Source organism: Melospiza melodia, chromosome 10 (assembly GCF_035770615.1).
Source record: "Melospiza melodia melodia isolate bMelMel2 chromosome 10, bMelMel2.pri, whole genome shotgun sequence".
Lineage (NCBI taxonomy): Eukaryota > Metazoa > Chordata > Aves > Passeriformes > Passerellidae > Melospiza > Melospiza melodia.
This window is the reverse complement of record NC_086203.1, coordinates 30,764,649-30,790,867: the sequence shown is the minus strand read 5'-3', so window position 1 is coordinate 30,790,867 and position 26,219 is coordinate 30,764,649. Positions and strand designations below refer to the sequence as shown.

The 26,219-nt window shown below is 47.2% G+C and overlaps 1 protein-coding gene across 3 annotated transcripts; it reads left to right on the top strand.

Moving 5' to 3' along the window:
* Window positions 1–418: 418 nt before the first annotated feature.
* RAD18 (RAD18 E3 ubiquitin protein ligase) lies at window positions 419–26,171 on the top strand. Of its 3 annotated transcripts, none has more exons than XM_063165064.1 (13): window positions 419–528; window positions 644–725; window positions 2,667–2,728; window positions 3,632–3,702; window positions 7,566–7,894; window positions 9,097–9,196; window positions 10,840–11,024; window positions 12,474–12,550; window positions 13,225–13,285; window positions 15,480–15,614; window positions 18,724–18,871; window positions 23,971–24,033; window positions 25,658–26,171. In XM_063165064.1, the coding sequence occupies exons 1-13, from the start codon at window positions 469–471 to the stop codon at window positions 25,755–25,757; spliced, it is 1,473 nt and encodes a 490-aa protein (XP_063021134.1). In that variant the 5' UTR covers window positions 419–468; the 3' UTR covers window positions 25,758–26,171. The 3 variants fall into 3 exon arrangements, with proteins under 3 accessions (XP_063021134.1, XP_063021135.1, XP_063021133.1); XM_063165065.1 differs by having other exon boundaries at window positions 18,721–18,871; window positions 25,661–26,171; XM_063165063.1 differs by having other exon boundaries at window positions 18,721–18,871.
* Window positions 26,172–26,219: the final 48 nt, after the last annotated feature.

Below are 26,219 nucleotides of genomic sequence, written 5' to 3'. Positions count from 1 at the left end.
CCCGGTGCTCCCATCCCCGCTCCCGATCCTCGATCCCGGCGGTTCCATCCCCGCAGTTCCCGTTCCTGTTGGTTCCCATCCCCGTTCCCCGTAGTTCCCGTTGGTTCCCCGGCGGTTTCCCGTTCCTATCCCCGTTCCCGGCAGTTCCCGCTCCTATTCCCGTTCCCCATCCCCGTTCCCGCCAGTTCCCCGTGGTTTCTGTTTCCGTTCCCTCTCCCATCCCCGTTCCCGGCGGTTCCCGTTGGTTCCCATCTCCGTTCCCGGCGGTTCCCGGGGGTTCCCGCTCCCATCTCTGTTCCCGGCAGTTCCCAGTGGTTCCTGTTTCCGTTGGTTCCCGCTCCCCGTTCCCGGCGGTTCCCGTTCCCCATCCCCGTAGTTCCCGTCGGTTCCCGGCGCTGCCGGAAGCGCGGCCGGAAGCGCGCGGGGTGCGCGGGGCCCGCTGGCGGAGCGGGGCCGTGGGCGGCAGCGATGGCGCTGGCGATGCCGCTGCTGGAGCCCGCCTGGCCGCCCGGCCTGGCCCCGCTCAAGGTGCGTGCGGAGCCGGGCGGGGGTCCCGGGGCCGGTCCCGGGGCCGGTGCCGCTCGCCCCGCGCTGCCGGGCCTGCCGCGCCCAGCCCGCCCCGCTCACGCCGCTCTCGTTGCAGGCCGTGGATGACTTGCTGCGCTGCGGGATTTGCTTCGACTACTTCAGCATCGCCGTGATCATCCCGCAGTGCTCGCACAGCTGTGAGTGCGGGCGGGCTGTGTGTGTGTGTGTGTCGGTGCGCGGGGAGAGGCCGGGAGCGGGGATTGTTCCGCCTGGCAGAGAGAAGGCGCTGGAGCCTGCAGCAAACGTGCAGAGAAACTGCAAGGGCGCGGAGTAGCAGCGCGAGGGGGAATGGCTTCCCACGGACAGAGCACAGGGTTCGATGAGAGATCCAGAAGAAACTCCCTGGCAGGGCGGGCAGCCCTGGCACAGGGTGCCCAGAGCAGCTGTGGCTGCCCCTGGATCCCTGGCAGTGCCCAAGGCCAGGCTGGGCAGGGCTGGGAGCACCTGGGACAGTGGGAGGGGTCCCTGCCATGGCAGGGTGGCACTGGGTGGCTCTAGGGTCCCTTCCCACCCAAACCATTTCGGGGTTCTATGATTCTCTCTGCCATGGAAGCTGGGAGGAGCTTTGCAAGATGGAAGCAGCCGGAACCTTTCCTTGTGTAGTTCCTGCTGTAATACTAACATGTGCCATCTGGCATTCTGCATTTAAATATCTTTCTTAACATCTTGAGAGTGGTACAAATGCAAAGCTCTATGTGCAGAGTATTAAGAGCTCAAATTTTCCATGCTGCTCTGTCTGCCCTGGGAGATATCTGCTGGAACCTGGCCCCAAGTGCTTTGCTGAAACCAGATTAGGGGGGAAGTACCTTGCCTTTTCTCACGTTAAAATAAATGCTTGTGATTGTTTGGTTCAGAAACTGTAGCACTTCCTTCCGTGAAGGGGGACACTGTAGTTTGGCAGTGAAGTTTAGTTTAGCTTGGCAAAGCTGTCACCATTGAAGCCAGTGTGGGGAGCCACAAACCTGGAAATTCTCTTCACTTGCTGGTGGTGCAGCCTGCCTGGGGCACAGTGGCTCCAAGCAGCAGTCATTGCACTCGTGGGCCTGGCCCATGGGGTCTGGGGCTGGGCTGTCAGATGCTGGCAGCCTGGCTCTGCCACTTCATTCCTATTCGTACAGTTAAAGTTTGTTTCTTTATGGGTTTCTCACCGTATTTCACTTCTTACTATGTATGTAGTAATTATTGAGCATTTAGATGGATTTGTGGTTTTAAGTGTTAATTGGTGCATTGGGGCAGGCTGGATTTGGCTTGGAGCAAGCTGGTCTAGTGGAAAGTGTCCCTGCCCATGGCAGGGGGTGGGATGACATGAGCTTTAAGGTCCCTCCCAACCCAAACCATTCTGAGATTAATTAATGCTTCTGCTGTTTTCCGATGCAGTCCCAGAGGGTGAATGCAATACAGATCTCTTTCAGGAGCTGGTGCTGAGACTCTGAGCCATGATGATCTAGTGAGGGAATGTTTTCCTTGAGAATGATGAGACTTTTAAAATCCTGAGGTGGCCGTGAAAGCTCACGGAGAAACTGACAAGGTGTAACAAACGCAGAAATTTACTGTGACAGTGGGGCATGTTTCACCACCCCGTCTGTGGCACGGGGAGGTGGTCTTAGGCTGTCTCTCAGCATTCCAGTGCCATCTCCTCTCCTTTTTAGCCTCTTCTTTCAACAGCAAGTTGGTATTGTTGTGGAAAGGGGCAAAAGAGCCCGGGGAAAGGAGGGGATTGTGAGTTTGTCTGGGGCTGTGCAGGAAGGTGAAAGCGATCAGCATTAGTCATGGCAAGAACCCAGCATGGTGAGGGGGTGAGCAGTGCAGCCACTGCTGAAGGGTTTCTGGCACTGGGGAACAAAAGGCAGCAAACATCAGCTTTAGGTGGAGGAGCTGACATCTGATGTTGAAACGTGTTTGCATAAAATATGGATTGTTTTGCAACAATGATAATCTCAATTCCATGTAAAAATGGTGTGTTTTCAATATTTGTGTATTGTGGAATAGCTTGCAGGTATTGTGCAAGGAAATACACGAGCAAGGATGTGGAACTGCATTTGGAAAAATGTTTAAAATGATGTGTTTCCTTTTTCCAGATTGTTCCCTTTGTATCCGCAAGTCTTTGTCCTACAAAACCCAGTGTCCAACGTGCTGTGTGGTAAGCATGATTTTGGTTTGGTTTTTTTCCCCTCAGTTTATTTTTTATCTTTTGGCAAATCTCAGGACCTTTTCCCTTTGGACCACACCAAATAATCAATTCTGATTGCATGGGCAAAGTGTGGTGCTCTTGCATCTGGAATTCTCCTGTTCCAGAGATGCTTCTCTCAGTGCAGGCGGAAGGGGATGGAGCATCAGGCCTGGGGTTTGGCTCAGGGCTGTGTGTACAAACTGTCACAAAACATTTAATGTTAATTTGTTAACACACTCCATGATTTAAGCCAGCAATGCTGAAACACAAGCGCTGTATTTTCTGTATGTGAGTGGCTCCATTTCATCTCAAAAATTAAAAAAAAAATAAAAGCTTTGTTTAAAAGAAGAGCAGAGAGAGTTGCAATGAGGTAAAAATCAGGAATTTTTAAAAAATAATGAATTGAATGCATAAAGGCATCTCATAATTAATATTTTCATAATCAGAAGACTAACATTTCCCTTCATCAGTTTTTATGCTTTGTTGCTTAAGGTTCTCACCACCTTCAGAGGATGGTTTGGTTTTCAAAATTATTAGACCTGTGCTGCAGTAAACTATTGTGGGAGCCTGGGCACACTGGCCTTTGTTTCTTTAGCTTTATGCTTTGATTTTACCTGTTACCTTAATATCCCAGTCTGAAGTTCTCAGGCAGTTATTTTAATCTGAGATATTTTTGGGGAAGAGGTGTTTACCCTTTAAGCATCTTGATTCCTGTAGCACTTTAGTGGGGGTAGTTGAGGCATGGAGCCAAGAAGCAAGTTATTGATCACTTGAACATTTTGTGGGCACTTGCTGCTTTCACTGCATTTGAATGTTTATTTGTTTAGGTTTGTTTTGGTTTTTTTTTTTTTTTTTTCTTTCTTTCTTTTGTAGGCAGTCTCAGAATCTGACCTGAAAAACAACCGGATTTTAGATGATCTAGTGAAGAGCTTTAACTCTGCAAGGTATTGATGTAATTTTATAGCTGCTGTCTCTGGTTTGGCAGCTGGCAAGGTGTGACTGTGTGTGACCAGGCTCAGAGCCCTGGAGGGGGTGGTGTGAGAGCTGAGCAAATCAATTGTGGGGTCACAGAAGCGCTGTCCAGGATGGGTGTTCACACTTTGGGAAAATCCTGCAGTGTTCTGGCTGAAGGGTACTGCACACTCGAGTGATGGGAAGGTTTTACAGGCTTATTTTGTTCTGCTTCTGGTTAGCTGCTCTGAAAGTTACAGTCCCTGCCAATGGGTAGGAAGTCAATAGATATGTCAGGATTCTCTGGGGGAAATAGTGGCAGTAAAGATTTTCTTCAGGATCCTTCCTATGTGTGCAGAGGAGACTCTGAATAGAAGGATTTTGTCCAGGGGTTATGGTCACCTTGCAAGAGTGTTCTTTTGCTGAAGTCACTGGCTAGAAAAAATGTAGGTATTGAAAGACTAAAAATGTGAGTTTTCTTTGGTAAGGAAAGTAATGGAGTGCCATGCTTTCAGCTTGATTTCTTAGCTACTTTTCTGTTTGTTTTAAATTCATTTTTGAGCTTCACATCCCTTTAAAAGACAGGAACAACAGAATAAATATGACTTGGTAAAATATCACAACAGTATCGCAACATGTATCACAGATGATACATCAGTAGATACATGAAATTCCTGGTATTATCTGTTTTCTTTTGATGAGAAGCTACTCAGTGATTTGCTGGGAGTTCTGTGGGTGTTCCTGTCTCTGTACGAGCCAAATGCACTTTCATCTTTTTCTCTGGAATTAACTTGGAGCTGGAAGTCAATGAGACTCTTGGCTTCGTAAGTGACAAGAAGCATAGTTCAGTTGATGGCTTTGTTTCATGAGAGAATTTTTCTCTGATGAAGATCATAGAATGTAGATAGATCTAATCTCCTATATGACCACTACTGGATTTAATTGATTTATTTGAGTAATTTAAATCCTACAGTTCCCCCGTTGCAGCTTGAATTCTGGTGCTCCCTAGTGATAAATGGATTACTATTTTTTTGTTAATGTCTAATTTTGTGAGGAACAAGTAGTGCTGACTTGGATCCATTATGATATTGAATCCTAAATGTTAATTTTTTTTTTTGGACTGCTTTAATGGATCAGTATAAATCTTACCAGTGAGAGTGGTTCAATAACCTTTCCTTTTGTGACTTGGAGTTCAATCAATTTCTCACATGAAGCTGATGGGTGGGCTGTGGAGCCCAGTCTGGGCTGGGTGGAGGGAACCAGGGCAGGGTCTGGGTGGGAAAGGCTCCCTGCTGGCTGCTCTGATGGGACAGAGCCCTGGGCAGTGGTCAGTGTGGTGTCCAGGGCTTGGCACCTGGGCTGGGTCTGTCCCCAGGGCTGCAGGTGCCCTGAGCTGAGGGGACACTGCTTGCCTGGAGAGTGTCCCAGGGCACGAGCATCATTCAGTCAGAGCAGCACTGCTCTCTGTCTCTGATGTTGGAACAGGACCGATCTTCTCTCTCCCCTCCTTCTCCATCTGCTTTGTCTCCCCTTGGCTGTCCCCAGAAACAAATCCACAGTCCAGGAGTTGAAGGGCTCAGCATGTTTGAAAGATCAGGTACGTTCTAACTGGACTTTGAGCCTTGGGTAGTTTGATGTTTATGAAAATTAGGCCTTAAATCTTCTCAGCATTTCACAAAGTGCAAACCCATTTCTTAAGTCAGGCCTGGAGGGGAAGAAAATGGTAATGTTGGTGGCACTCAGCAGAGTGAAAGCTGTGCTCCAAGGTCAGAGTGTGCAAGGAATGGGAATGGGAATCATTCCAGGCAGACCCAGCGCTGATCCCGTTTGCGCTCTGCTCAGGATGGGGTGTTTGTGTGCAGGGAATGGGAATCATCCCAGGCAGACCCAGCTCTGATCCCGTTTGTGCTCTGCCCAGCATTAGGTGTGTGCACCCTGGATGGGGTGTTTGCACCCTGGATGGGGTGTTTGCAGGGGATGGGAATCATTCCAGCCAGACCAAGCTCTGATCCCGTTTGTGCTCTGCTCAGGACGGGGTGTTTGTGTGCAGGGAATGGGAATCATCCCAGGCAGACCCAGCTCTGATCCCGTTTGTGCTCTGCTCACCGTTAGGTGTGTGCAGGATGGTGTGGGGAGTGTGGGAGTGCAGCTCCCTCCCTGTGCAGAGGGCGGGCTCCCGGTGGAAGTGGGGCTGTCCTGTGCTTCCCTGTGGCCGTGGGTGTTTGTGTGTGTGCAGGGAGAGGAGCAGGCTGGGCAGTGCCCTGTGAGGGCACACCCTGGCCCCAGCAGGGCAGGAGCCTGGGGGCATTGCCATCAGCACTTTGCTGTTCCCTCACCTGTCTCTGCTCTGGGGCAGAATTCATGGCTCTGGCCAGGCCAGGAGAGAAAGATGAGGAGCAGTATTTGCAAGAGCTGACCTTAACGAAGACTTATCAGTTGCAGTGAGGCTGGCATCTTTAAACATAACAGGTAAAGTTTTGTGTGAAGTGTAAAGAATTGATTTCATTGCCCTCTACTAAACAGATTATTTTGAGAAAATTTGTCAGTTTCTGCATCACCTTGTTAAATAGAAAAGTAGGAGTGTTTGCTGAAAAGAATCTCTGGTTTTCTTCGTACATAAGGAAGAAAAATATTTTTACTGTCAAGTTTATCTCTGTTTCTTAGTCAGGGTTACTCGACAGGTAGTGAGTCAGAGGAATAAACACATCGACTCTGGGTGCTGGAGAGAGCAGGTGCTGTCATTGCTGATACAGTGATTGAGCAGGAATGCAGCAGGAATTTCAAGGAGATACAGTGCTTTTAGTGCAGGTGGGACTGTTCTGTGTGAGTTCTTCCTAGGAAGATTCACAGCTCTGTCTCTTCCTTGGAATTTATTTATGTGGAAGCCTTACATTCCCAACAACTCTGCTTCATTGCTGCTTCAGCAAGAGAGAAATAAACAGACTGTAAAATGGGAACCAGGGGCCTGATGAAGGACACTTAGTTGTTGTGGGTGTTACAGATCTGAAGGAAAAAAGTGGGAAGCTGTTTATGCTGTTGTTGAAGCAGAGGGAGGATGCTGGTGGGGAGGATGTTTAGAAACCATCCATCTTTAGTTAAACAGGTGTTTTTTACCTCCCTGCCCTATCTCAGTGACTGAGGGTCTGGCAGGAGGGTTTGGGTAGTGCCTGTTCTGATACCTGCTTGATTCATCTCAGCCTTCAAAGGGAAGGACACTGCTCTGCTCATAAACTGAGCATTGTCAGCTGTGCTGCAGTTACTGCTTTGTGCCAGGAAGGTAAAATTCTGTCAGCTCAGAGCTCCTAGCAGTCTGTTAAGTTTCTGAGAGTATCACAGATGATGCTGAGACCATACACAATATGCAGAGGTTTTTGAACTGATGTTTGCTATAGGATCCGCTCCCAGGGGAGCTGGCAGAGGCTGGACCCTTCCGTCACTGTGTGCTTTCTCTGGGCTTGCTGAGTGATGGATGAGCTTCTAGTTGAGTCATGCTTGTCCGAATCTCTCCAATCACACCTGTCAGAGTTTCTGTGATTAGTGAGAAATCTGAGTGCTTCACTCTGGTGCTGAGGGAGGGGGGCAGGTGACAATGTTCTGTTAGAGAGCCCAGGGCTGTGCCAGGAGTGTCTGCTGTGCCCTGGCTCTCCTGTCCCTGGGGTGTGGGACTGTGAGAAGTCATCACCCAGCTGCCCATGGGCCCAAAACACCACATTGTGGGAGAAGCCAGTGTGGGACTGCTCCCTGCTCTGTTGCCCTCAGTCCCAGCATTTTCCCAGCCAGAAGAGAGCGTGTGCTGGCAAACAGGATTTCAGGTTCCTCACACGTGCTAGCTGTGTGCTTTCTCTGGTGCTCCTAGGCAGCAGCTGTTGCAGTTGGTGTTGGAAGCCCCCCCGGTTCCGTCTCCCCCAGCCCACAGCCTCCAGAGCCCTGGTTCTCAGCCAGGGGCTGGGGAGGCGCCAGCCATTGACAGCTCCTTGAGCAAGGACAAGGTCTGCACCTCCACGAGGGCAGGGGGCCTGCCATGGACTGGTCACAAGAGTTTCAAAACCGAGGAACACCGTGACCTACACAGCACCTCTGCAGAGCTTGGTGGTAAAGACAGCAAAGTGATTGCACAAGAGATTCCTGGCTGCACCCAAAGCCATGAAAAGCCTTCTACATCTGTGCTCAAAGGAGACAAGAAAGGTGAGGTGTTTGATTTCTGGCTGTGTCCTGCTCTCTCCCCCTCGTGTGGCTGCTGTATGTGTTAGAGGGCCCTCAGCACGTGGCACTCCTCCCATTCCTCCTGTGGTTCTGCTCTCTGCTGGCACGTCCAGCTCCTTCCCCTTTAACTGGCCCGTGCTGCCTTCACATCACTGCTCGTGTGGGACAGCTCTGCTCCAAGTGTGTTCTTCACAAAAAGCTTGAGCTGCTGCCAAGGAGTTTAATGGAATTCAGTGCTTATGGATTCCTTTGCTTTGAGAAACAACACAGAAAAACAATAGTTGTGCAACAGTCTTAGTAAAAATTTCTCTTCTCCTTCCCCCTAATGACTCGACAGACACTGGCATTTATTCTGCTCTTGTATCCTTGAGCAGGTTATTTTATAATGTGTTTGTTATTTGAGGGGTGAGCCTGAACTCAAAATGAGCATGGCAGCAGTTCTGTTAATGTTTTTATTTCCACACTCTCCAAAAGAGTCATCTGCTTTATTCTTTGTAATTCTAGAGAGTTAAAGTGAATTTACTTTGAAGCATGAAAAAGCTCATTTATACCAATCAACCACAATAAAATGGCAGAATCCTCTTAGTTCTGATGTGCTGGCAGCCATCCTATTGACCTAGCTAAAAGCCTAAATTAAAACAAAACACCCTGTAGGAGTACACCCCTGGTTCTTATTAGTTCAAATTTAGCTGTTGTTTTGTGTAATGATTTATTCATCTGGAACTCTGAAGTTCATGTGTATTCATTAGCTGGATGGATCCTGCTGGAAGAGGTACCACAGCCAGGAAAGGAGCCACGGGAATCCTGTCGTGGTTTTACATCACACCTGCTTGTGTTGATAAGTTAAAACCCATGTGAAATTTTACTGCTTGTTTATTTTTGAGCAATTAAAACTTTCACTAGCTTCCCATTCTATGATCTTTTTGAATCTTTAGGCACGCACCACATGGAAATTATTTCCACAAATGCCAAGTAGTTGGTCAGGCAGTATTTGTGAAACACCTGGAGTGAGAGGGTTTAGTGCTATTTGTTCCTGTTCTGAGAACTCAGATGTACCTTCCAGTACAGTAACAGCTCAGGACTGATGTGCTTTGTTCATGTCCCAACTGTTAGTTTTGTTTTAGAGAACATTCACTCTTTGCTGTTACATCCACACTGGTAAATACCTTCTCCCTTGCTTTCAGTGGAATGTCCTGTTTGTGAGGTTGCTATTCTGGAGCAGTATATAAACAAACATCTGGACAGCTGTTTGACCAGAGGGGAGAAGAAGGACAGCCTGCGAAGGTGAGGAGCAGCTCTGAGGGCTCCAAATGCATGTGGCTGGTTTGGGCAGTGCTGGACTGAGAGCTGTGTGCTGCAGGGGTGTCATAGTGGTGCTTTGTGTTTGTTTCTGGCTTCCCTGCACTGTGCAGCACTCTGAAATCACTGTGGGGACTGTCCCCCCTTGAGAAAGAGTGTGGATTGCCAGCTGAATTACTCTTTGGCTTTTAGTGGCAAGAAAACAGTGGCCAATGGTTTAAGAAATTCATCACAGGGAGAGCTTAGTCTGTGCGTTGTTCTTGTCACCTTTCTGCTCCCTGGCATTAAAATTCCCTTCAGATAACACTGATTCCCATTTTTCATTTGGTGGACGAATTGCTTCCTTCGGTTCAGGTGTGCCAAGAGACATTTTTTCAATAGCTGTAGAGTTAAAGAATAAAAATTGCACCTTTCTTTCCTCTCTGTGGGGCTGTTGAGGTTTCCTGAAGATCTCGATTTCCATAAGATTAATGCATTCCTTTGGCTTTGTGCCCCTGCCCCAGCATTGGTCATGGTCACCACATTCACATCAGAAGTGGAGTTTCAGTTTGTTTTACTTACAGCAGAAATTTAGGCTGTTGTTATTTCTGACCGATCAGATTGAAGGACTGGGAGGATTTGTACTTCAAATGGAATACACACCAAGCTTCTGTAGGACTTTCAAAAGATTCACTTTAATTATTCAGTGAAATTTTTTATATTTCCCAAAAGAATCTTAAAAAAGCTTCCCTGAAGAGTGTATTGTGGTAATCCATCTTCTGTTTACCAGCCATGCTACATGGCTGGATGAGAGTAAATGAATTATTGACAGTTTTTGTGTAAGTCTTTTTTTTTTAAACTTGAAATTTTCAATGTGATAAGTTGAAAATGCTGAATAGTTTTCAAATAAATCTATCATTTTCACAGTGGAAAGCTGTTAACTGCTCTCTAATCCAGAGTAATGCAGCTGAGCTTTATTTTGCTGCAGAAAGAAAAATGTCTAATTAAATGCTGTTCCTCTATGAATTACTGCAGTTGCACAAGATGAGTAAGGCTGCAGATGGATTTTGGCCCCTTTGTTTCTCCTGGTTTGAGAGTATCTCACCAGGAGGTGTAGGGCAGCCTGAGCTAATTTGACAGGAGGAAATGTTCTGCTAATTTTAGGTGACAAAAGTTGTGCTAGGACTTGAATTTTCTCTGGCAGTTTCCTGTAATTAAGATGTTTTCCCCAGCTGTGCCAGGAATGTTGAGTCCTGACAGAAATCAGTGGAAAGCAGTAAATTTTGGATTTAGCTGTTATTCCTCTGGGAGCACTGTTACTTATCTTTAATGTCTCTGTATCACCAAACTACCCTTCTGTTAGCTGGGAACTGCTGCCTTCAGGTACATGACTATTTTTCTCAAAGACATTTTTCCAGAAAGCTGAAAAATCTCCTCTAATTTGAGTTTTGGCTTGATGTTTTAATAGTTTTAATATTTCTGCAGCTGATTCAAGTGAGCCATGGCCAGCACTGGGGTGGAAAGCCCAATGTGTATGTTCTTTCATTTGTACGTTACCCTGAGTGGGTGAAGTACCCTTAAGTAATTGCAAATAGCTTGATTTTCCTCAGAGTATTAATTAAATAGTGTCTCTTGTTTTCCTGTGGCAGTTCTGACCAGAAAAGGAAGCTGATGTCCAAAGTTGTTTATAACCTGCTGTCGGACCGGGATCTGAGGAAGAAGCTCAAGGAGCACGGTCTGTCCACCTCTGGGACCCGCCAGCAGCTCATCAAGAGGCACCAGGAGTTTGTGCACATGTACAACGCCCAGTGTGATTCCCTGAACCCCAAATCTGGTGAGTGACAGGCTGCAGGGAGGCTGCTGCCATCCCAGACCATCTCTGCATTTCCCCTCTGCTGGCTCAGGGTAGGCTTAACACAGGTTTGACTGCTGGAGATGTGGAGGAGCTGGAAGGATTTATCTTGGTAAATCAGATCAGTGCAGAATGCTGCTTTAACCTGCTGGGGGTACTTGGGCTGAGCCCACACTCAGTGCTGCTGGTGGCTGGAGTGGCACCCAGCCTCTGCCTACTCACCCAGAGGGCAGGAACAGTGCTGGGTGTGTGGTGTGCACTCCAGCTGCAATCCCCAGTAATGCCAAGCCCCTCGTGTGTCCAGAGCCTGTGCCCAGTAATGCCAAACCCTTCCTGTGTCCAGAGCCTGTGCCCAGTAATGCCAAGCCCCTCGTGTGTTCAGAGCCTGTGCCCAGTAATGCCAAACCCCTCCTGTGTTCAGAGCCTGTGCCCAGTAATGCCAAACCCCTCCTGTGTTCAGAGCCTGTGCCCAGTAATGCCAAGCCCCTCCTGTGTTCAGAGCCTGTGCCCAGTAATGCCAAGCCCCTCGTGTGTTCAGAGCCTGTGCCCAGTAATGCCAAACCCCTCCTGTGTTCAGAGCCTGTGCCCAGTAATGCCAAGCCCCTCCTGTGTCCAGAGCCTGTGCCCAGTAATGCCAAGCCCCTCCTGTGTTCAGAGCCTGTGCACAAAGGGTGAATTATTAAAGCCACACTTAAGATGCAGACGTGCACTTTGGGTGGTGGCAGGGAGCCTGAGGTTGCTGTGGAACACCAATAGCTGAGCTTCTGAGGAAGCCCAGGTGCCAAATTCCTGGAGTGTGCTTAAACCAGTTGGGAGCAGGTTTTATTCTTTCACAGCTTAATGAGCTTTTGTTCTGCCTGCTTCACTGTGTGGTGAAGTGTTTGTTTTAATAACTGCCCACAGCTGCTTGGCAGTTCTGTGGAGATGATGAAATGCAGAAAGAGATTTTTAGAAGTAAATGTGAAAGTAAACTGTGCAGGGTTCTGCATAGCTGTGGCTCTAGTTAAATGTTACAGTTATGTTGTTTATAGGCTTTGGATGTGTCTGACAATTGGTGAAGTTGGTTGTAATTTCTCTGTGAGCTTTCCCTTTGAGTTTGCACATGGTTCTGTTGCCCTGGAAGGTGGTTTGGGGGACAAAGTAACATAAACCGTAGATGTAGTTATTGTGTCTTCCTTTGAAACATCCAATGTAAAATGAAAAATCTCTCTGAATGGCAGCCTGTGTGCCACAAGCACTGTTGTGTGCAGGAGGGAGGTTTGGTGGGATGTGGAAAGACAGCAGGTTTGCCTGGGATTGGAGTCTGAGCTTTCCCTCTCAGAGGGCTAATGTTGTTTGTGTTTTAAATGCAGGGTAGTTTCATCTGTGCTGTTACAGCTTTTTATTACCCAGCTCCTGTTTCAGTGATCCCTTTCTCGTATTTCCAAACAGTTGCAGAGGTTGTTAAAGAGCTGGAAAAGAATGAGAAGATTCGGGTTCAGCTGGAGTGTAATAAACCTGGTGAAAATGTAAGTGACTGCTCTTGGTTCTCACAGAGGGGTGGCCAGCAGGAACTGCAGAGGGGGCACTGGGAATGTCTGCCTGCTGCTTTATTGTGGGAATTCCCAGCTTGCATATTACAATTCGCATTCAGCATCCTGTAGTGAACCTGATTTTCTCACACCACACATTTGTCGTGGGCAGTGCTGGGTGCACTGCTGAGCTTTATGCCCAAACCCTTTAAGTAGGAGCAATTTTTGACTGCAGTAAAAATTCTTGAGTTAAGTTCTCCTTGGCCATGCTGGAAGATTTTGACCCTTCATGGCAGTGTGGGGAATATTTTGCTTCCTAGAATTCTCTAGGATTTAGCTAGCAAATTCCATGCTTCCGTATCAGCAAGGGCGCCTGTTCTCTTCCCATGACATCTGATACTTTGGTGACTTCTGAAGCCTGTTTGTTGCACAGTGGTAGGAATATTTTATATTTATACAATATGCTGAGTGTTACATGGGCTGGCTTGGTCCTGGTGACTCGGTGGAAGCAGGGCAGGACACTGTGGACATGTTCTGGAAATGTGGATTAATGTGATGAAAGCTGGGGGGAAAACAAACAGTTCTTCTTCCTGTTTTAAGTCTGTAATTTCAAAGTCTGCAGCTTTAATATCTTTTTATTTATGTTAAAAACATTTGTATGATTTCTGTAGAGCTTGACCTTCACAAAGGACCAGACAGAGGAAGAAATAGATGAGATCCACACTGAATATCGTAAGTAACATGCAAATTTCACCTCATTTTGCTTTTAAATCTGCCTTCTTTTCCTTTGAGCTGAAGTACACACACTGATTGCCTCCAAAGGCTTCTCTATTTATGCACTTTGCTCTTTCTTAGCGTGCTGCCATGTTTGCTGGCATGGAAACAGCAGAGCGGGGTGTGGGATGTGCAGCTGTGTGGTCACTGGGAACCCTCTGCAGCAGAGCTGCTCTGAAAGGCCTTCATCTGCTTGGCCTGTTGTACACATTTAGAACAAAATATATTAAATACTGTCTTAATTTTTCAAAGACAGGTATTTGATTGAGTTTAGATTGCTAAAAGGGCATGGCTACAAGACTAATCTCTTGGAGATCTTGATAGTCTCAAGCAGGTTAACTGAAAATTGAGAAGTTAAAAAAAAATAGGAAAAAGGGGAAGATATGGTTTTAAAATTAATAAAAAATACTGACCAAAGAGGCAAATGGTAAATGGTCTCAAGTAATTATTTCTCATAATAAGGAAGAAATCATAAGCATGAAAAAAGAACTGAATGTTAAAATTCAAAACCAGTTTGTGATTAAAGAATTCTTATCAAATGCCATTATTTCACTGTAAAACAGATGGACTTTAAAGCTTTAAAAAGCTTTATTACACAATGAGGCTTTTTTTTCCTCTTATTTTACAGCATTTGCACCCCAGACCCTAATTCCCAGCTGAATGAATGAATAAACTCTGGTGTGAATTCTGAATAAAAACCCTCAAATATATTTTTGTTCTGCCTTTCCATATGAAAAAACACACTGGGGCTGTGAACAGCCTTGGGGAAAGGCAGAACAAACTGTTTGGGAGAAAACGCTTTTTTTCTGCTTCTTTGCATTTCCCCGGGCTCTTGGCAATTTGCACATTGCACTGTTGGCATTTTTTTGCTGTTTATGAAATAGCAATTAATACTTTGGCTTGATGAACCTGAGGATGGGAGCTCTGCCTGGACCTCAGAGCCGCTGTCATTTCCTTCTGCCCCACAGGACTCAGGGACACCCTCAGCCCACTCTGCTTTTTTTTGTGGTCTCTATTTAAAGAGTTAAAAAGTCTACAGGAAAGGGGATACATCTGTGGAAAAAAAAAATTTAGTTGCCTTTTCTGCTTCTAAATCTTTTCATTTGCCACGTTCTTTGGAGGTCTGCTGCTTTGTGTTGTGTTTAAGTATTTGTCGTTCTGTCTGGGGCTGGTTTACGTTGCTGCAGTTTGGTGGGATGTGCTTGGGGTGTCGTTTCAGCACCACAGTGATTTACAGTGTAGCTGAGCACTGCTTGTGTGCCAGGACATTTCTTTTCAGAAAGCTTTGTAGTTCTGCCATGAGCCAGCACAACAAAAGATAGTGATGCTGGAAAAACTGAAGTGCCAGAGGAATTCCGTAATGAGAGTGCAGCAACTCAGACACGACATCTGGGACAGAACTTGCTTTTTATTAACAGAATTTTTGGCCTTATGTGGTGTTTTCAGCTACTCAGGGAAAGGCAGTCTGTGTCAAATCTGTTTCCTTCTGTGGGGCAGAACTTGATGTTTTATAATGGAATACATCAAAGAATTTCTTCACTGGAAGGGTGCTCAGCCATTGGAATGGGCTCCTCAGGGAGGTGACACAGTGCTTGATGGTCCTTTCTGAGGAGCAGTTCCTGCTGATGTCCAGCCTGAGCCGTTCCCTGTCCTGTTCCTGTTCCCTGAGGCACACCTGGCCCTGGGTCCCTCCCTGCTGGCCAGGCTGAGGTGACCCACAGCATCCTGCTGAGGACACCGGGCATTTTCCCAGCCTCTCAGTAAAGCATTTGCACTACCAAGCTTAAACAATTCCATTGCTTTGGCTGAGAACCAGAGGAGTGCTTAAAACATGATTGAAAGTGCAGAGAGTATTTGGATTATTAACTTACTTAAAGGGTCTGAATCCCAGCAGTGTGATGGGCATGACACAGAGCCTGAATCATTCATCTGTGCTGTGCTCTGGGCTGTGGGCAGCTCTGTAACAGCTCAGACACAGATTTGGATCCTTAATAGAATGTGGGACATATCTCAGTGCTGGGTTGGTTTTCCTCTGCTGTAACAAAAATGCTTTTAATTCAATTGTTGGTGTCCATTTCTGTTCACATCCTTGCAGTGTTGGTGCCATACCTTAGTCCTGTGGGAGTGGTCACTGATGCTCTGTTCCTTTCAGGAAACAAACACAGAAGTGAATTCAAGTTCTTGGTGGATCAAGTAAATAAACGGTGGAAGAAAATGGGTGAGAGGAAAGCAGAAAGTGCTCAGAACAAAGAGGAAGTTGCTGTCAAAGAGCTGCCAGCAGCTGCAGGTCAGTCACATTTCATATTGTCCCCTCTGGGACCACACTAAGAGGTGCTGGATTCCCAAAGAAATGGTCTTTCATCTGTTGTTGTTCTTCTAGACCCTTTAAGGGAAAAAAAGCCCAACCAGCATAAAGATCAAACAGACCCTAAAGTGATTTACTGCTATTGATTTTAGTGTGGAACATAGGCATGACCCATAATAAATGCATGAGTTTGGTTTCTGTGTGTTGGGTGTGGATGTGCTTTATCTGGGGCACGTTCCAGTGGGCTGAAAGGGGTGTCAGGTTCTGGCTCAGCTTTGCTGCAGGTGCTGAGGGTGGCCTCACTCTGGAATGGAGGTGAGGATGGGTGCTGCTTGCTGCCTTTCAGCCTTCCAGGATCTTTACTGTGAGAAGGGGTTGGTGACAGGGAGCTGCAGGAGCATTTGTGGGGATTGGGTTCAGGAATTTTCTGTCGTGAGGCTGAAGCAGTAAAATCCTTGGGCTGGTTTTGGGCTGTTCATGCGGGCTGTTGCCCCTCTGTGAGTTGCTGTGGTGTGTGTTTGTAGCCTGGAGCACAGTGGGAGGCGGGAGGGATGGCTGCAGCTGTCCCTGGCTGGGAGGAAGGAGCAGCCTGCTGCTTCCCCATCCTGCCCAGCCCGCCAGCCCCGGGCTGTGCCCTGGCAGCGCTGCCTCTGCTCCCTCTGCCCTGTGCTCCCTGGCTGCTTGGGCAGGGAGCAGCTGCCTTTGGACGGGGGCTCTACAAGAGCATTCCTCAGCCTGATGGAACTTGGGGATTTCTGTTCTGAGACCGAGTTCTGCAGAGCCCCCTGGCCACAGTGGGACGTGCTGCTGTCAGAACGCTCAGGAAAACACGGCAGAGACGTTTGCCCCAGCTCTCACAGATCCCTGTGCTCTTGAGCTGGCTTCAGCTGGGCCTCTCTCCAGTGCTGGCTCTTCCAGCACAGCTCTGCAGAATAAAAAGAAATGAAGAGAACAGTATAATAGTATGAATTTTATCCTTATTGTTTCCTGCAGACCTTGGAGCAGTGCATGATCCCTTCTGCGTGAAGGGTAAAAGTTAAAGGAATCTCAAATATTCCTTATAAGTAAATAAAAGATTTTAAGCTGTTCCTCTTCTATAGCAGAGGAAGAGGCGATGTGTTATTGAATAGTGGGTCACAGCCTTGATTTCCAGCTCTGGAAGGGAGGGATGGGCTGCTGTGGATTTTGGGGTTTCTCCTGTGTGAGCTGTTCTGTGTGTGCTGTCCTGCAGGCTCTGAGAAGAGCTGATGTAAAACCGTGGAGTTTTTCCAAAAGAGTGGTCAGGTAGAAAATAACTTGAATCAGATGTATCATTCTGCATCATGTTCAGAATGTGGCAGCACCTCATTTGGTTCTGGCAAACCTGCACAATTTCCATTACACTTTGTTCTCTGAGCTTCCAATAATCCTTGGAATTTCAGTTTTATGCAAAACATCTGCACTCAGATGACTGTTTATAAACAACTGAAAAAGCAAAAAGGTGATTTACAGGGGAGGGAACAGATGCCTAAGGCCTGTTTGCTCTTGGTTCTTTGTAACAGCAATTGCCTTTGTATTAAACTGGGAATTACAGCATGGGCAAGGAAGAAGGCAGTAATGGCCTGATGGTAAGCTGGTAGAGCCAAGGCTTTGTCTGCATTCCTTATCCACTTGCTTTGTGTTCTCGTGGAAGTGGTGGAATTGTACAGAATTGAAAGAGATCTTTGGTTTGGTTGGGGCTTTGTTGGTTTGTTCGTTTATTTTAATTTCCTCCTCCATCTCTCCTATTGCCTCTCCTGGGCTATTGGTTGATGTAATTTAACCTCACTCTGTTTGTGGTGACATTTTAATCATCTGTTCCTGATTTACGTCATCTTGCTTTTCATCTTTAAGTTTAAAATATGTTTCCCAGTCTTTATAACTTTTAAACACGGGGCTGTGCTTTGTCTGAGGGGAAGGCGCCATAAGGATTTGATATATATTGGTGCTAAATAATTTGATTCAATAAATATTAACTGTGCTGAGCTGCATTATTGCACAGGCCTTTGCTATTTTTACCCTGCTAATTTCAGAGTTGTGTTTCATTAGTTGGACAACCGACTCACTGGGATCTGCTGGTTGTTTTCAGCAGACAAAAATATGCCCCTGATATTTAATTACGCCTGTTAGCAGGAGAGAAAGGGCAAGCTGAGCTGAATCCCAAGATTGTGAAGCCCCTCCACACTCTGATTAAAGTTCTGCTGGGCCATTTCTGTCCCAGCCATTGCTGGAGGGGCAGAGGAGTCGGCGTGGTTTGAGCAGGAGCGTGGCTTGGGCCCTGGGCTGGCGCCAGGGGTGTCTGTGGCTGCCACAGTCAGTTATCACTGAGATGGGTCTGCAGAGGCTTCGTGTCCTGAGGGGTTTTGTAGTGAAGTAACTCACTTGCAAATGTTTGTGGGTATGGATGAGGGCAGTCTGTCTTTTCGTACTAGAATTTTTAACCTGTATCTGTTTTCTCTTTGGAGGGGCAGAAGGTCTCTGTTCAGAGAACTGTTCATCTTTTCATTGAACAAAACACTTGACACAAAAACCAGCGGAAGGGTTTTCAATTTTTGCCTGTTGTGTTGCCTAGAAATTATTTTTCCTGTTGAAATGGAAATGTCAGTGCACTGACCTTGTCTGAGCTGCATAAGGAAGTAAATCACAACTGAAAATAAGCCTGTTAACTTGGTCTGTAGAACTTAAAGCTCAAGCTGTCTGATGTAGGGGCTGAAGCACAAGGAGCCAACAGCACTCATGAAGTGCTTGCTAATTTCTGAAGTAAAGTTCCATCTTATGAAATGTGTAACACATCCTCACCCTTTATTTCTTTCCTTGTGTTTGAAACTCAGCAGTGAAATATTTCGGGTTCTCAGGGAGTTCTTGGTTGGTTTCTTTTTTCAAATATGCATGAAAAGAAATTCAACCTTTGAAACTGTCAGTTTTGGAAAATAAGTTTGTGGGAATGAGATGTTGGTATTTAAATGTTTATAACTTAATTTTTTCTTGAAAATCTTATCTCTAGGCTGCAGAATCCTAAACAATAGTATTTTGCGTTATTGTTCATTCTCATCTATGTCTTTCCACTTAGTAGAACCTGGGGAAGAGGATCCCACAGCTGGAAAAGCCCAAGCACTCCAATCAGAAATTCCTGATGGCCAAAGAAATGAATCTCATGGCTCGAAGCAATGGCAGAGATCATCCTCTCCCGAGTTCTCCCTGTCCTCTGGCTCAACGTGCAGGTCAGTGGGGCAGCCCTGCTGCTGCAGTGTGCTGGGGCAGAGCTGTGGCCCTGCCAGCAGCAGTGCAGGCACCCAGCTCACAGGAGGGGTGCTGCCTGGGCTCACAACTCCTTCTGCACCTGCTCCTGGGCTTCCCTCGCTTCAGGAAGGGAGCTGAAGTACGTGTAGGAGCCACTTATCCTTTGTAATGCCTTCACTTTATCACTGTCTCACCACGGGGCTGGGATTTTGTTAATTGTAGTGAAATAAATCCAGCAGAAACCAAACAAGAATGATTTAGATGTTGATGGTTTTAGTAGTATTGTGGTATTGTTTCAAGTAATGGGTTTCTGAGGCTTGTGTTTTTCTGATAACGAGAGGGTATCCTTTGCCAAGAGTAAATGTTTTTCACATTGAAATGTCAAAACTGGAAATATATTTGGAATTCCAAATCTGCATGCTGTGTTCCTGCAAGGAGGTCACTTCTAAATGGAGGGCTGTTGTATTGATGAATTAAAACAAAATGAAAATGTTGAGTAGCATATAGAATGTAATAGAACAATCCACAAGTCGGAGTTGAAGTGTTTGTTCTGCAAAAAGATGCTGCAAAGAAATCAGTGATTCTTCTGTTTTCTCCTTCATAAGGTTTGTCCCTTTTCACTTTCATGTCAATACTTGCTAATGGTTGGTCAAGGTTAGAAATTCATCCATTGTACTCTAATCACTGATGAACTGATACTATTCAAAGGTCTGTGCTAAAGTGAAGAAATGAGAATTTTACTCCTGCTGGAGTAAAGCTCCAGGAGTGGAGGCTGTAGCAGTGCCCCAGACATGCTGGTGCTCTAGGGAGATTGATGGTCCCACCCAGGGAGCAAACTGTGTGTTACAGATAAGCACCCAAAGACAGCCATGGCTTTGAAAGGGTCATTTTTCAAAGCTCTGAAGCCACGGTTACACAGGGCTTCCACAGGACTGCAGTGCTCCATATGAATAGTCCTGTGGAATTCCTTGACTTTCTGGGACTGAAGCCAGATTTTACGCAACTGCTTAAACAATAGGAAAATCAGAAAATAAATTAGGAGGAACAATGATAAGCCAGTTAATGAGCTATGTAAAGGAAATATTCCATTATAAGTGTTTTATATAATGGGGATAATACGCAGTTCTTTAAGCAAATTATTTTTTCTTAAAACTGTGTTCAACACAAGTGTTGGTTCTTGATGACTAGAGTGAGACCTGAGCAGCAGACAAAACCCAGCACTGGCTGTGTCTGAGATGCTAAAACACAGTCAGAATTTTGAAATCCTGGTGGGAAAGTGCTGTGTCCACAGCCTGTGTAAATCCCTGTGCTGTTGGAATAGCCAGAGCCTGCAGTGTCTGCCAGGAGGGGTTCATGCCCATGGAAGGGGCCCCATTTACAATAAATGGGGCTTTTTGGCAGTGAGTTTAGGAGCCATTGATCAGGATCCGAGCTCTGGGTTTAGCAGGTCACTTATCCTTGGATTTATGTGCTTTACATAATATGGGCTTTAGTTCATCAGCTGAGGAGGTAGCAATGGGAGTGCACTGCATGGCAGCAGCCCTCTGAAATGGGTGGCACGGGTTGGCAAGGCTGGCAGGATGGAGTGCTTGGAAATGCTGTGTGAGCTCTTCTGGGCTGCTGCCTCAGCCTGAGCTTGGAGGCAGTGCTGTCCTGCGCCCTGGCCATCGCTGTCAGATGAGACAAGTGTATGAAAATGTGTTGATCAGTGCAATAATTGCCTTTTATAGATCTTCAGGACTTTTTTGCTTAATAAATCTTGCACTGCTTTGGCTCAGCGATGATTTGTATCACAGTGTTTGATCTGTGAGTTTTGGCCTCAGATACGGGTTCATTGTGAAAGGATGATGATTCTTTTCTGCTATGCTGTTGATTCATACTTTTCTTCCCAAAACTTTGAGCTGTAACAAATGGCAGGAGCTGTGAGGCCTGGTGGCAAGTCCTGAGGTTGTCAGATAGGGCCAGCTGGTGGCCTCTGATGTGCGTGGTGGCAGCTCTCACATACAGGCCGTGTCCAGGAGGACATCAGTCCCTGGGCTGGGGACACCTCTGAGCCCTGGAAGCAGGAGTTGTGGTAGGGAGTGCTCCTGGTGCTTCAGCCACCACATCCCACTGCTGCCAGACTCCTGAGGGAAGCAGTTCAGGAAGATGCAGCAGATCTTTCCCTTTTCCCAAGGAACAGCCTCAGAGGTATCTTCTCGGGCTGCAGAGCAGGCCATGGAAAACTGAGGAAGCCTGGAGAGAGTCAAGGAAAACAGCAAGGTGGTGGAACCTGTGCAGGGTTTGGTACAGACAAGAGCCCTCCGTGGGCGCCTGGGCAAGGCCAAGGCTGGCAGGCCTCTCCAGAGACAGGAGCACAAAGCCACGGGCACGTGCTCTGAAGGGGAGGTTCTGGAAAGCAGAGACAGGAGCATGGATCCATGGGCATGTGCTCTGAAGAGGAGGTTCTGGAAAGCAGAGACAGGAGCATGGATCCATGGGCACATGGGCTGAAGGGGAGGTTCTGGAAAGCCAGGGACAGGAGCATGAAGCCACGGGCACATGGGCTGAAGGGGAGGTTCTGGAAAGCCAGGGAAGATGCTGTGCTGCACAGCTCATCTTGCACGTGGCACGGTGCCTGGCTGCTCCAGCAGCGAGCTCATCCCGTTCCTTGCAGGGGGACAAGGTGCAGGCAGGATTGCAAGAGGGGGAAAGCTGCTTGCCCTCACTCCTGGGCATTCACCTCCAAATGACATTGGTGAAACGAGATGGGCTGGAGCTCATCTCTTGTGCCAGCATTGAGGGAGAACATGCCTGGAGCCTGGGCCAGGGCACGTGGATGGATGGGAGGATGGATAGGAGGATGCTGGCTGCTCACACGAGGCCGAGGAGGAACCTAATCTGCCTTAAAATAAACCAATTCAAAGGACTGTTTGCTCCTCTCAGTTTTAGAGCAAGACATGTCATTCACACTTACATCAGCTTTCTTTCTCTCTATTTTAGGGTGGTGTGTTTATCCTAAATGCAAGAGGGGGGGTTGTGGAAATCAAACCCAACTGGTGGTCAAGAAAGGAAGAGTTGACTCTTGGGTGACTGACTGTAGGGGGTCAGGGGAACCAATCCTGCAGGAATATGGAGTGGGACAATTGCCTGAATCACTGGAGATGCATTTTCCCATCATGGAGGCATGAATAAGTGCAGGATCACCCTGCCACAGGGTGCTGGCTGCATCTTGAGCAGTTCACATGAAGAACTTTATTCGTTTTGGCTGTAAAAATTGACTCATCTGGAAACGATCTGTAAAATTGTGGGAGAGATTAGTGACCTTCACTTAAGGAAAGGACAGAAGACCTGTTGTGGGAATTTGTCTTGAATTTGGAGTCTGAATGAAGTCTGAAGGGGTGTTTTGCTGTGCCTGGATGCAATGTAGATAGATGCCTCTGAAGCATTGCAAAGGCAGAAAACACTGGAGAAATTAACAAAACAAAAATTCTAAATTCTGTGATCTCTTTAGCTTCTCTGAGCTAAAATTTATAGAAAAAAACCCTTCACAATGAGGTGGCTGTTTCTCTTATTTAATTCATAATCTTCAGTTTAAGGACTAATCATTTGATGCTAAGAAGAGGGAGGAGTTTTCTTCAGGAAAAGAAAAAGTTAATTTAAAATACAAATTGAGTTGGTGGTCAAAGTGGCTTTTGTTTAGTTGACAGTGGTTTTTGATAATTGTTTTTCAACTGTGACATATTTGAGGATATTTTTTTAAATTTTCGAACACGTTTGTCCCCTGGCACGTGCCAGAAAGGTGTGTGATTGCCTGAGCTCCAGAGCCAGCCTTGCCTGGGCTCCGTAACTGGGATTGGTGTGTGGCAGAGCGGGATGCAGAGAGCTGCTGCTTCCCCGAGTGGCTGGCGTGGGGCAGCGGGATGCTGGAAGGGATCCTGAAGCAAAGGGCTGCTGGCTCCAGCTGGGAGTTCAGAGCCCTGCTCTGCACAGCTCCTGCAGCTCCTCAGCCTCTCACCGCAATTAGCGCGTGGGAGTTAATTGGCTTCTCTGGGGACCCATGGCTGTGGCGTCAAGGGCCCCTCCATGGCTCCCTGTGTAGGCCAAAGGTGGAACTCGCTCCAGGACGTTTTGTACTTGCTTTTAAAAAAGTTTGGTAGGCCCAGACCATGGATTCCACATGTGAATTCTGAGCGCACATTACTGGTTTGAACGTTAGCCAGACTTGTGCAGTTTTATTGTTTTGCGGTGACAAACGCGGCGGGTGATAAATGCTGCAGTTTTCAAGGCAGGGAAGTACATCATGTTCGGGCCTCAAACCTGTTCTTTTTCTATTTCGGGGGACTAAAAGCACACAAATAGCCCTGTGTCCTCCCCAGTTCTTTTTTAAAATGCAACTGGAACATCAGAGTGGGGTTTGGAAATATGATGATAACTCATTCCCTGGGCATCCACTTCGTGCACTGAAAATGAGCTTTTGATGGGCTTCTAATTCTGAGAGTAAAAACAAAGTTGACTTTCAAAACGTTTCCCATCCATTTTTGGTATCTTTTTCCTTTTTATCTGTGTGACTGAATGTGCGTGTGTTGGAGGTTACTCTAACCTGGTGTTGTTTGTCCAGCCAAATTCCTGTTGGTTCTGTAGTTATCGCCACAGTGACAGCTGAGGACTCTCACTTCACAGGGGAGACAAAATGGCAAAGGGTGAAAAAATCCTGCTGTCTCACAGAAATTTTATGTCACACTGATTTAAGAGAGACTTGAAAAAAAGAAGGTACACTTTCCCCCCCAAGACGTCTTGCAGATCCTCTCCAAAGAAAATTTCTGGTGCCTGAGAATACAGAGGTGGTGTAGTTACCACCTAACATACATAAACATAGAACTGTCTTGTGTGTTAAATAATGATAATGACACCAGGGATAACTGAAAATGAAGTGAGACAGAAGCTTCTGGACTGTGCTGCAGGTCGGTGTTATTTCCCATTGCTGTTGGTACTGGAGGGATTTGTCTCATCCAGGGGTTCTGCTCCGTTGCCAAGTGGAGCCCTGTGTTGCCGTAGGTGTTGCTGAAATAATTTCCATCCATTTTATTTTCCCCTTCAGCACCAACTCGGACATTCTGGCAGATACGGAAGGGTCTGAGACGTGTTCGGCGTCCTCTGACAGGTGAGTAGAAGATCCAAGAGCTGAAGTCCTTGGGATGGGTTTAGGTCTGTAGCTTGCAGTTGGTGGAATCCTGGAGAAGCAAATGCCTCAGGAACGTCAGATTCTTGAAGAATCCCCACAGTTCTGGGAAGCACAGTTTGGTCAGTGTATATGGATCCTTGAAAAATGATCCCTGGGTCCTCCAAGAATCCACAGATGCCCAATTGAATATCTTTATTATAAGGGATATATAACTATATATTTTAATTAAAAAAAAAAAAAAAGAAGAGTAGACTGCTTTGTTATGGAAAATTAAATCTGATCTATCACATTTGAAAATTCTATTGTTGACAGAGCTGTAGGTGAGGCTGTCAAGTTGAACCCACTGGAATTGAGCATCTGTTTTGATTTACTTCTGTTTGAGAGTAGAAGAGCACTTCTTGGTTGTTAAAATCTCAGTGTCTGCAAGTCTGAATCATGTTTGTTTCCCATGTGAAAAGCCATGTGAAGGGCTGGGGGGCGCTGGAGAGGGCTGTGGGTCCATGAGGCCCTCGGTGCTCTGGGAACGTGTGTTCAGTGCCAGCACCAAACCCAGCTGGATCTGCCTGCTGGGGTTCTCACAGACCAGCCTGGCCAGGGCTGGGGCTCCCAGGGATGCAGGAGAGCCATTTCCATCATGATGCAACTCTGAAACACAGCTTGTTCCTGCTGTATCTTAGTGTGTATCTGGTGGCAGTAGGCAGATGTGGATTGAGCATCTCAGAGTTGTCCATTGTTATTTTCAGTTGTGAATTCCCACTTTAAGACAAATGAATAGTTCCTGCAGGATGGATTCAGCCTAGCAGATGGTATAAAACAGAGTGCACTTAAAAGGAATGTTTAATTAGCAAAAGCTGTTGACAGATTAGTGGCATCTTTCATGTCAACACTATGTGGAATTTTAAGCTCCAAGGCTGAATGACGGAAATCAGCTGCTTCATTTACATACAGCTAGTTTAAGAATTTTTTATTTAAAATTAACTGTGACTAAAAATAAAACAGTTGTTGAGTTTTCTGTGGCAAATACTTTGTCCATAAATGAGGAGAGTGCCTGGCAAGGCTGCAGGCCCCAAGCCCTCCTTTGGGGGTAACGTGGACCAGCCTCTCATCCTGCTTCCAGGTGGCTGTGCCCCAAACTGCCTTCTCTGATAGAACATCCCTATGGTTTTGTCAGTGCCAGGGGTTGTCCTCAGTTATGGACAAGGAATCTGGGAGGTTGCTGCTGTTCCTTGGGTTCCAAGCTGGTCTCTGGGGACCAAAGTAGAGGCATTGGGATGACCCTGTTCTTGCAGGCTCTGGGGTTATGGGATGATTTGTGGTGCTGTCACCTTCCTCAAGTGAGAAGGCAGAGAAATATTTCTCTCCCCATCCCTGGAAGTGTTCGAGCCAGGCTGGACAGGGCCTGGAACGCCGTGGCATAGCGGAAGGTGTCCCTGCCCATGGCAGGGTGGGATGAGGTGATCTTTGAGGTCCCTTCCCGCCCAACCCGTGCCCTGGTTCCCCGTCACCTGTAGCACGTAGGTGTGCAGCACTGTGCACTGTGCGCAGCAGCCGTGTGTGCTGCCTGCCCGTGCACACCCCGTGTGCCTGTGTTCTCTCCCCACAGCAGCTCCGTGGCCCTGGCGGGGAGCAGGAGGAAGCTGCGGCGGCCGCGCGCCCCCGAGGACGGCGGGGCGCTGCCCCAGGGCAAGAGGAAGAGGAGCTAGTGCTGCAGGCATGGCCAGCTCAGCCTGGGAGCCCCTCCTGGCTCCTCCCGTCCTCTGCGTGTCTGGGTGCTCAGTAAAATGCTGCATTTCCACATCGCTGCCATTCCAGCTGCCTTCATCGCCAGGCTGGGGGCGTGCCCGCAGCCCTGGGGCCTTTGGTGGTTGAGCTTGGGCACAGAGTCCAGAGCCTGCAGGAGCCTGACCTGGCTCCTGTGCCCGAGTTCTCCCTGGTGCAGCACCTGGGCTGGGTGCTGCCACTCTCCTGCTTGCACCCTGGGCCAGCCCCATGTGCCCTCCTGGGAGCAGCTGCAGGACGGTGTTGGTTTGGGGCTGGGCAGGCACTGGTGCCCCAGTTCCTGGCACAGGGAATGCCCTACACTAACAGGCTTTTTTATATATGTCTTTGTAAACTTACTCAGTATTACGTGTCATTATTTCAGTTTGAAGTCCTGAAACTGGGAA

What these genes read in the sequence shown, in the direction of transcription:
- RAD18 (XM_063165063.1), top strand. Translation starts at nt 469, where the DNA reads ATGGCGCTGGCGATGCCGCTGCTGGAGCCCGCCTGGCCGCCCGGCCTG. An exon ending in GCTCAAAGGAGACAAGAAAG is followed by an intron (nt 7,895 to 9,096) that starts GTGAGGTGTTTG and finishes CCTTGCTTTCAG; the next exon opens with TGGAATGTCCTGTTTGTGAG. An exon ending in GTAATAAACCTGGTGAAAAT is followed by an intron (nt 12,551 to 13,224) that starts GTAAGTGACTGC and finishes TGATTTCTGTAG; the next exon opens with AGCTTGACCTTCACAAAGGA.